This window comes from Schistocerca americana, chromosome 2 (assembly GCF_021461395.2).
Source record: "Schistocerca americana isolate TAMUIC-IGC-003095 chromosome 2, iqSchAmer2.1, whole genome shotgun sequence".
NCBI classification, from domain to species: domain Eukaryota; kingdom Metazoa; phylum Arthropoda; class Insecta; order Orthoptera; family Acrididae; genus Schistocerca; species Schistocerca americana.
The window spans coordinates 706,582,453-706,592,351 of NC_060120.1; the positions used below are offsets into that span (position 1 = coordinate 706,582,453).

At 39.9% G+C, this 9,899-nt stretch overlaps 1 protein-coding gene across 1 annotated transcript in view; it reads left to right on the forward strand.

Annotated features, from left to right (window-relative positions):
* The window catches only part of LOC124594365, a 112,666-nt gene extending 111,820 nt beyond the window's left edge, over positions 1–846 (forward strand). Inside the window, exon 8 of the mRNA XM_047132733.1 lies at positions 449–846. Coding sequence (XP_046988689.1) covers positions 449–552 — 104 coding nt within the window. The 3' untranslated portion in view covers positions 553–846. The remainder of the gene's footprint in view (positions 1–448) is intronic.
* Positions 847–9,899: the final 9,053 nt, after the last annotated feature.

A 9,899-nucleotide genomic window follows, 5' to 3' on the forward strand; every position in this document is an offset into this window, starting at 1 on the left:
GCTGTACAGACAGCCTCGCTGAAATGTCAATTGTCTCGTCGTATCAAAAACAAAGATGAGTCAGCAAAAACTTGTGCTAGAATGGAGTCCAAGAAACACATGAAGATCTAGTGCATGATCACAATTGAGACAAGGATATCGAGAAAGCCATGGGAGTTATCTGGCAGAGATGAGCTTAGGTCACATTAGTCAGAGGACTTGACTAAAAACGTACCATCACTGTAAGAGTTTAGTTTATGATGAAAATTACTGATGGTGCCAGTGGAAATGCTGATATTGTCACCAACGATTATGATAAATATAATGATGAGGAGGAGGAGAATGAGGAGGATGTATGTAGAGTGGTTTGTTGTATGTGAATTGTACATGTTTGTATCTGTATCTGTCAATGTTGGTGCAACCTATTTATTTTAACCAACATTACAAAGGATTTGTCTTCTATTTACAGATACATCCAATGGTCCATTTATAGTGGGTGTTCGCACAAACAATGAAGTTACTGGCCGTGGCTTCCATCTGATGTACCGACAAAATATCTGCGGAATGACTTGATATATTTATTGAAATGCAACTGTGAATTGCACTATCAGTTACTGTAAACTTGATAATATTAACAAGTGCATTCAAAATGCATTCAAACATTCTCTTTCAGCTTTTGTTGACTCACCTACAATGATGAAATGAACTAAAATGTATGGGTCCATACAGCTGTAAGAATTCAGAATACGATGCAGTTTCATGCATTTGATAAGGTACTGATGGATTAGCAGCAATTGTGTTTATGTACTCATTTATTATTGTTTATTGTTAGTTCTTTTTGTATTAAATTATGATACCACATCTGTATTATTAGGACTGAAATAAAGCCAAAGACTTCTGATATGTATATTAATATGATCAAACATAGTTTTTTTATGTAGTTCTATACAACTTTTTTAATTTTTATTTTCATATTGTTTACTTTAAACACTATCAAATACATTACCTCCAAGATGGTATTTTGAATTTATCTAAAGAGTAATGTGATATTATTCTCCACTTGAATTGTTACAGTGCCATAGGTCAAAATAGTTGTTTGTGATGCCAATTTCACTCCTGGTCATTAAAAGTTGTGGAAAGATCAGCACAGGTAGAATGTTATGCAGAAACTTCTATCATTGGTAATAATGGATGCTATGTTACTATCCTTTCACTACTATCTTCTTGTGAAGACTTTTATTGAAACATACTTTTGACTAATGAAAAATCAGTAAGAAAAATCTAAAATAACATGTTATTGTTTTGGACTTTGGCCCAGAGACTGATTTGATGCAGCTCTCCATGCTACTCTATTCTGTGCAATCCTCTTCATCTCTGAATAACTACTTCAACATATGTCCTTCTAAATCTGCTTACTGATTCATCTCTTGGTCTCCCTCTACAATTTATAACCCCCGCCCCAAACACATTTTCTTCCAATACTAAACTGGTGATCCCTTGATGTCTCAGAATACGTCCTATCAACCAACCCCTGCTTTTTGTCAAGTCATGCCACAAATATGTAGTATCCCCAATTATATTCAGTACATCCTCATTAATAGCATTTTGTTCCCTGTATTTTATGCCTCCTACCTTCACAATTTCAAAAAGAGTATTGAACTGAGCATCATCAAAAGCTTTCTTTAAGTCTACAAAAGCTGTAAATGTAGGCTGGTGATTCCTTAACCAATCTTCTAAGATAAATTGTAAGATCAGTACTGACTAACATATTCCTACATTTCCCTGAATTCCAAACTGATCTTCCCTGAGGTCAGCTTCTACCAGTTTTTCTGTTCTTCTGTAAAGAATTTGTGTTAGTATTTTGCTACAATGACCTATTAAACTGATAGTTTAGTGATATTCACACCCATCAGCACTTGCTTTCTTTGGAATTGGAATTATTACATTCTTCTTGAAATCTGAGGATATTTCATCTGTCTCTTACATCTTGCACACCAGATGGAAGAGTTCTGTCATGGCTGGCTCTCCCAAGTCTATCAGTCAGGAACGACTGAATGTTATCTGCACCAGGGGCCTTTTTTTTCTCTCACAGTATCATATCTCCCATCTCATCTTTATCTATGTCCTCTTTCATTTCTATAATATTGCCATCAAGTTCATCTCCCTTGTATAAAATTGAAAGAAAACAATTAATCAGAGATTTATACCCATTCTTGTAATATAATTGCAAAAAATAAATGTTTTTATTTAAAGTGCCACTTGATATGGTTAATGAAGAGCTTTTCAGAATTAGTGGAGCTGTGCTTACAGACCAAGATGCAGTGTGAGTAGCAGTGACAGTTATAAATTTCAGAACGACATTAAGTGTTGGCTATGTTCAAACCAGAGTCACAAATACATAATTTAAATAAAGAATACCAGAAAAAGTGAATGCCTGAATTCAAAATCAGCATTGACTGTGCCAGTGTCAAATGGTAGTAAACTCTTATGTAAATATATTTAGAGATGTGATGAATCAAATTATAGTATGTTCCAGGCATGTTGATGAACAAAATATTTCAACATTGCACCTGACCACGATATTGTCAGAACTTGTATTGACTGTGTGAGTGAAAGTCTTGCAGAATCTGAGATGGGCATGAAATCTTACAAGAGAGAGTCACTGCCTTACTACAGGGGCTATGTATGTAACATACTCAGAATTAATGTTACATTGCCTGTCACGTGAAAACTGCAATTACTATAGTCAGCTTTGGTGATAAGAATGTTTAAATGACAGAAGCTGATGGTATATCTATGCAATTAGAACAGTGTGCAGACAGAGTATAATGAAGCCAGTTCTGTCACCAATTCAGTGATAGAAACAACAAAATGTCGGTGGCATAGTATCCATTACGGTCCTTGTTATAATGTAGAGATGTCCTTTCCCCAACAGGAGTCCTTACGATAGTTATATTGTCATATGTAAACCACAATCAAGTCCAAAATCAAAGCCAAGGTCATGAATGAAGTTCAATATTTAGTGCTGAAAGCATGTTTATTACTGATAGCAACATACAGCCAGAACAGAACTAACTTTGTGGACAGAAAGTGCAGTCATTTATACAAACATTAAATATTTCACAATTATATGATTTATACAAGCACAGAATATTCCATAATATATAAGCACTACAGATGTAAGATATTTCAAGAACCTTCCAGAAATGAGTAAGCTAGAAGTTGAAGAAATTAATTAAAATTTGTGCAATGATTGGGATTTGAACCCAATTCGCCTGCTTAGTAGGCAGATGTGTTAAACATTACACCAATGTAGCAGTATAGTCCACTGCCCTCCCTAACACAAGCTTGGATTCACCTCTTCAGCCTATTTTCCCCTTCTTAAATCATCAGTATTGCCAAGGCTTTTCAGTATTGGAACAGCACCCTAGCTTTGTATGTTATGGGTAAATGTACCTCAGGGATGGGTGATCTAGTGATCTGATGGTATTAAATTTTCCTTAGGCATATGAGTCTCAAGTTTATCTTCAATAATGATTGAAGCTGAAGAAATGAATTAAAATTTGGGCCACCATTGGAACTTGAACCTTGGTTTCCTGCTTACAAGGTAGATGCACTATCCATTACACCACAATGTACAAGCAGGATTTTCCACTTACGTAAAAAGCTGGGATGCTATTCCAACACCAGAGACCCTTACCAATACTCATAATTTAAGAAGGGGAAAATAGGCTCAAGATACGAGGGCATTGGACTAGGATAGTCCATGCAGCTGTGTTAGCTATACTACTATGGTGGTAAAGGCTAGCACATGTGTCTACTAAGCAGGAGACCTGGGTTCAAGTTACAGCTGTGACTCAAATTTTAATTCATTTCTTCAGCTTTTTTCATCATCAAAGATAAAGTTGAGACTCACATGTCTGAAGGAAAATTTAACTGCATCAGTAATGATAAAGTCCAAATAATATATAATTGCTGGTGGCTCCACAGCTTGTTATATTGCCCCCACTCATGTAGAAACAGCCTCATTCTTTCATAAGTTCTCATTGGAGCTGACGATAACACCATGGATCTATATCTTGTCAGAGGTCCTTTGTATAGTGGCACTGGTGGGGCTCTCATTCTGGTTGTGTTGTTCCATCTTCTTCACCATGAGAGCATCAAAGGTAGCTCCTCCCATTAATGGTTCACTATAGTTGAGTCTGGCTTTAGTTCCCCTGAACTACCTGTTGTCTATCTGCACCTCTGAATTGTGGCAGGGTTTCATAAATAAGACATGGATGATGTCTCTGCACTTTTATCTTCTTGATGAGGGGTCATAATCTCAGCTTCACATGTAAGGTCCAAAATCTACAGAAGATATGGTACAGCACAAAACAGCTCTTTAGTAATTTCTCTGATAGTCCCACTTTGTGCACAGATGTAAATATCTGTAACAATGTCCTGGTCTGTATATCACCAGCCAGTGTTTGGCATTACAGCAGTCTCGAACTTTCCCCTGGGCGTCCCTGTATGCCAGCTGCCATGCTCCTTTGGTAGTGGTGAGGAGGATCATCCGTTGAAATGGGAACAGGATACCCATTGTTGTTTTGGCCTTACAACCATGGACCAGAAAGAACAGTGTGAAGTTGGTAGTGCCTTGCTTCACTGTGTTGAATGTGAATGTCACAATGGGCAATAGTGTATCCCAGTCTCCCTATTTGACATCAGCATATTCCAAGAGCCTATCTGCCAGTGTATTATTAAAGCATTCTGTGAGGCCAGTCGTCTGTGGATGGTAGGCAGTTATCATTCTGTGGCTGATATCATATTTTGAAATTATCTCTAACAGTAGTCTCAACTGGTAAATTTCTCCATGATCAGAGATCATCTCACGGGGTGTTCTGTGCTTTCAAATGATGTCTTCTTCCAGGAACATTGCATTTTCCAGAACTTAGATGATCAACATTGCTTTGGTGACAACACATTGTGTGAGGTAGCCACTGCAGACTATTATCCATCAATTTCCATTTGTCAACTCTGGTAACCTCACCAGTAGGTTCAGTTTGGTGGAATGACATTTCTGCAAGTGGGATTGGTAATGGTGGCACATCCTTCCGTCATTGGCATTCTGTGTAGTGGCAAACATTGTGTCTAACAGATTGGTAGAGAACGGGTTAGTGATACTTGTCTCTGATTCTGTCTAGAGTCTTCATGAATACTAGGTGATCAGATGTTACAGCATCATGGAAATACTTCAGAATAGCTGGCCATAGATTAGCTGGGAATATGAGCAACCTTGGATCATATTACAAAATTCTCCATTTATTGATTGGTAGTCTCCTTTGGTCAGTTCCTCCTTGTTCAAGGCTTCCGTGGTTTCCAGCAGTGCTAGATCATTCCTCTGTTCAATGGCAATGTCATTTAATGCAGCAATGACTGAGATTTCATCAACACTGCTGTGTTCTGCCAAAGGAGGCAGTTGGTGGTCCTGTGTTTGTGTCCACTTTTGTGTATCACTGTAATGTACTCCTGAAGCTTTAAATTGCTCACTTGCCAATTCACCCAAAGGATTGTTCAGGCTAGTCAATCAGCAAAGAGAATGATAGTCAATCACAGTGGTGAATGGTTTACCAAATAAATGTCATCAGTACTTGTTGATGACACAAACTACTGTAAGGCAATCTTTCTCAGTTGTAGAGTAGTTCACCTTGGACTTGGAGAATATTTTGGAAGCATAAACTATCACCTTTTCATCACCTTCCTGCATTTGCACTGTAACTGTCTCTATCCCATACCAATAGTGCAAAGTTCTCTCTTGGCATTCTCGCCATGCAATGCTAGGAATGGAGAAGACCCTTAATGATAAAAAAAGATATTTTTTGTGGATCACTCCAGGAGAATTTGGCATCCCCCAGTAGTAGTACCAGCTGGTTGTATTTAAAATGCAGCCTCTCTTGGAGGTCCAGTGTAGACTGTAATTATTATATGGCAGGGAAACTTGGTAGATATGGTAATGCAGTAATACAAAACCGATTTACACTGGAAACAAATTGGTTGCAGTTTTGGCCACCAGGTATAAATCTGATATGGTATGCCATTTGTATGATGGTATGACATCCATGTTGAGATTTAAAAAGTGATAATGAAATTATGGCTATTGAGAAGGGGACAATGGGCTGTTGGCGCAACTGTTTTATGGGAACGGCAGCAATTATAGTGCCGTATTCGGGGAGTACCTCCAGCTGAGAAGTCTGAGTAGAGGCACAATGTCATCAAATGCTTTAAAGAAGATCATAGCGAAATTCGAAAAGACTGGTGAGCTTGGTGTGGCACCTGCAAGAGGAAGGCATCCTAACCCAGTGGAAATTACTGATGAGGTTATTGTTGCTGTAGATGCAGCACATGCCCCAAGTGGTGCTAATGCTCATGCAGTGTCATGAGAATTGTTCATCCCATGGTCAACAGTACAGAAGTTTTTGTGGTGCATATGACAGGATCCAGACAGTGCAGCAACTGAAACCTCATGGTTCTAAGCTACACTCTGTATTCAGTCTTCAATTTCTGACACTGATCAGGTCACTGACATTAGGCTGGGCAATATTCTGTGGGTGAGGAGGCACATATTGTACTACAGGGTGCAGTGAATATGCAAAACAGCCAAATTTGGTGTATTGTTAAACGCGTGTTGTGCACTAAAAGTCGTTGTGCTCACCATATGTACACTATGTGATCAAAAGTATCCGGACATGCCTAAAAACAGATGTTTTTCATATTAGGTGCATTGTGCTGCCACCTACTGCCAGGTACTCCATATCAGTGACCTCAGTAATCATTAGACATTGTGAGAGAGCAGAATGGGTGCCTTATGGGACTCATGGACTTGGAAAGGGGTCAGGTGATTTGGTGCCACTTGTGTTATACATCTGTACGTGAGATTTCCACATTCCTAAACATCCCCAGGTGCTCTGTTTCTGATGTGATAGTGAAGTGGAAACATGAAGGGACATGTACAGCACAAAAATGTACAGGCCGTCCTCGTCTGTTGACTGACAGAGACCACTGACAGTTGAAAAGAGTTGTAATGTGTAATAGACAGACATCTGTCCAGACCATCATCCAGGAATTCCAAACTGCATCAGGATCCACTGCAAGAACTATGACAGTTAGGTGGGAGGTGAGGAAACTTGGATTTCATGGTTGAGCAGCTGCTCATAAGTTACACATCATGCCAGTAAATGCCAAACAATGCCTCGCTTGGTGTAAGAAGCATAAACATTGGATTATTGAACAGTGGAAAGATGTGTGGAGTGACAAATCATGGTACACAATGTGGCGATCTGATGGCAGGGTGTGGGTATGGCGAATGCCTGGTGAACGTCATCTGCCAGTGTATGTAGTGCCAACAGTAAAATTCAGAAGGGGTAGTGTTATGGTGTGGCCTTGTTTTTCATGGAGGAGGCTTGCACCCCTTTTTGTTTTGCATGGCACTATCACAACACAGGCCTACATAGATGTTTGAAGCACTTTCTTGCTTCCCATCGTTGAAGAGCAATTTGAGGATGGAAATTACATCTTTCAGCATGACCGTGCACCTGTTCATAAAGCACAGCCTATGGTGAAGTGGTTACATGACAATAACATCCCTGTAATGGACGGCCTGCACAGAGTTCTGACCTGAATCCCATAGAACATCTTTGGGGTGTTTTGGAACACCGACTTCATGCCAGGCCTCACTGACTGACATTGATACCTCTCCTCAGAGCAGCACTCTGTGAAGAATGGGCTGCCATTCCCCAAGAAACCTTCCAGCACCTGATTGAACATATGCCTGCGAGAGTGGAAGCTGTCATCAAGGCTAAGGGTGGGCCAACACCATATTGAATTCCAGTATTACTGATGGAGGGCACCACGAACTTGTAAGTCATTTTCAGCCAGGCGTCTGGACACTTTTGATCACATAGTGTAACTGTGGTGTGGATTCACAAACACATTTACTCTTGATCCATTCTTCTTTGAAGAGAGTACACTCTGAGGGCCTGTCAGGTGTAATATGATATCAGCACATTATCGTTAAGGGGTACAGCAGGTGATTCCTGCTTTGGAAGAGTGCAGCTGTATGGAACCAACTGTTTTCATACCAGATGGGGCAATACGTCATGTTGCTTGCCCAGTGAAAGATCTGCTTAATGTAACCTTCCATGAATGTGTTATCTCTGGAAGTCTTCCAGATGCGTGGTCTACATAATGACCAGATCCAAATGCATGTGACTTTTTGCTCTGGGGATAACTTAAAGAACACCATTACCAGGAAGACATTAGACCTTTACCTTATCTGTAGGCCAGTATACAGGAACACATTGCTCACATTCCACTGGAACTGATGTGAGCAACTGTTGATCACATCAATTTGCAGATGTCCCTGGTGCTCATATTGAATGAATTTTGTAAGCAGCTGTTAATAATACAATCAACATCACACCTTTCTCAATTGTTTGACCTTTTCTGCCCACATCCCATTCCTAATCTGTTACATGTGGAAATGTTTCTATGTGCTTTCTTGCATTCAGGGCACCAGATATGCACAGTGATCAAAATAGGAACTAATTTCCTTCCAGCATAAGTTGCTTCCATATTTGCATATATACTGAGTTTGGCTGCCACACAGAATTACAGCTTACACTTGACCTCCTGTGAGTATCTGCACTTTAATCATAATCACCTGGCATTTACAGGGGATGTGCCTTGGTAGAGGAACCTGTAAGGAATCGCCGATAGTATGAGCACATTCAGAGAAAACTCTTCAATCAAGAATGTGCCAAGGAGTTGGAAACTCTGTGACTGTTCTTAGTTTCTCTGGATTGAGGTGGATTCCATCACCATTAACTAGATGCCCCAAGACTTTTATTTCTAGGATGACAAAGAGGCACTTTTTCAGATTCAGGTGGCAGTCTGCATACACTTCAACATTGTCATCAGGTGGCTTAGATGTTCTTCAAATGTACTCAAAGAAAAAAAAACAAGGTCATCCACATAGGAAAGACATATTATCCATTTAAGGTGTTGAAGCAGGTTGTCCATCATACAGTCATAGGTGGCATTACACATAAAAAAAAGATATGAAGGAGATTTGAAGGTGTCTCGTCTGCTTTGCAGGTCATGCAGGTCAACACCATGACCACTTGACCATGACGCCATCAATGTCTACTCTGCCTAATGTTGCACATGTTGCACATTCACCATTTCTGGTTGGCTTCCTTTTCACAGTTCAGTACACCTTCTTCCTGTTTTCATGCTTGAACTGCTTTCAGTTTTTAATGGGCTATCCACTGGGCCCTCTTACCACTAAATGTGATGGGGTTGCAATGGGTAGTTTCCCTTGCCAGCGCCTCAAATGGATTATTGTGTGATAAAATTCACAGCTATAATATACTATAGCTCATTCAGAAACCCACAAAATAAGTTTACTGTCAGTACAACTTCAACACAGACTGACATCTGATATAATTTTACTACAGTATATCTGAACAGTGTGTTATCATCTAGCAGGATTTATGCTGATCAAATGGGGATAAAGACTGCCACAGTGTGCTACCACGTGGTGGCACTGACATAAACTTCTAGTTGAGTGACAAGGAGTAGCTGTCCTCATCGAGAATTGTGCACGTTGCTTATAAATCCATATGTATTTGGACCATAAGGCAATTGCGTTATACGAATTGTGCATGCGCAAACACTTGAGGCACAGAATCTGGTGGCACCAGAGCCGATGGCACCAGAGCCAATGCACTCGAGCCAGTAGCATTCGAGCTGGTGCCACTAGAATAGCAAGAATACGAGCTTCTAGCAGGGGTGGGTGTCACCAGGGAATGCAGAGTCCTTGAGGAAATGTTCCAACTATGGGAGAAATGCAGTCCATGAAACCAAGGTGATGTTGATGA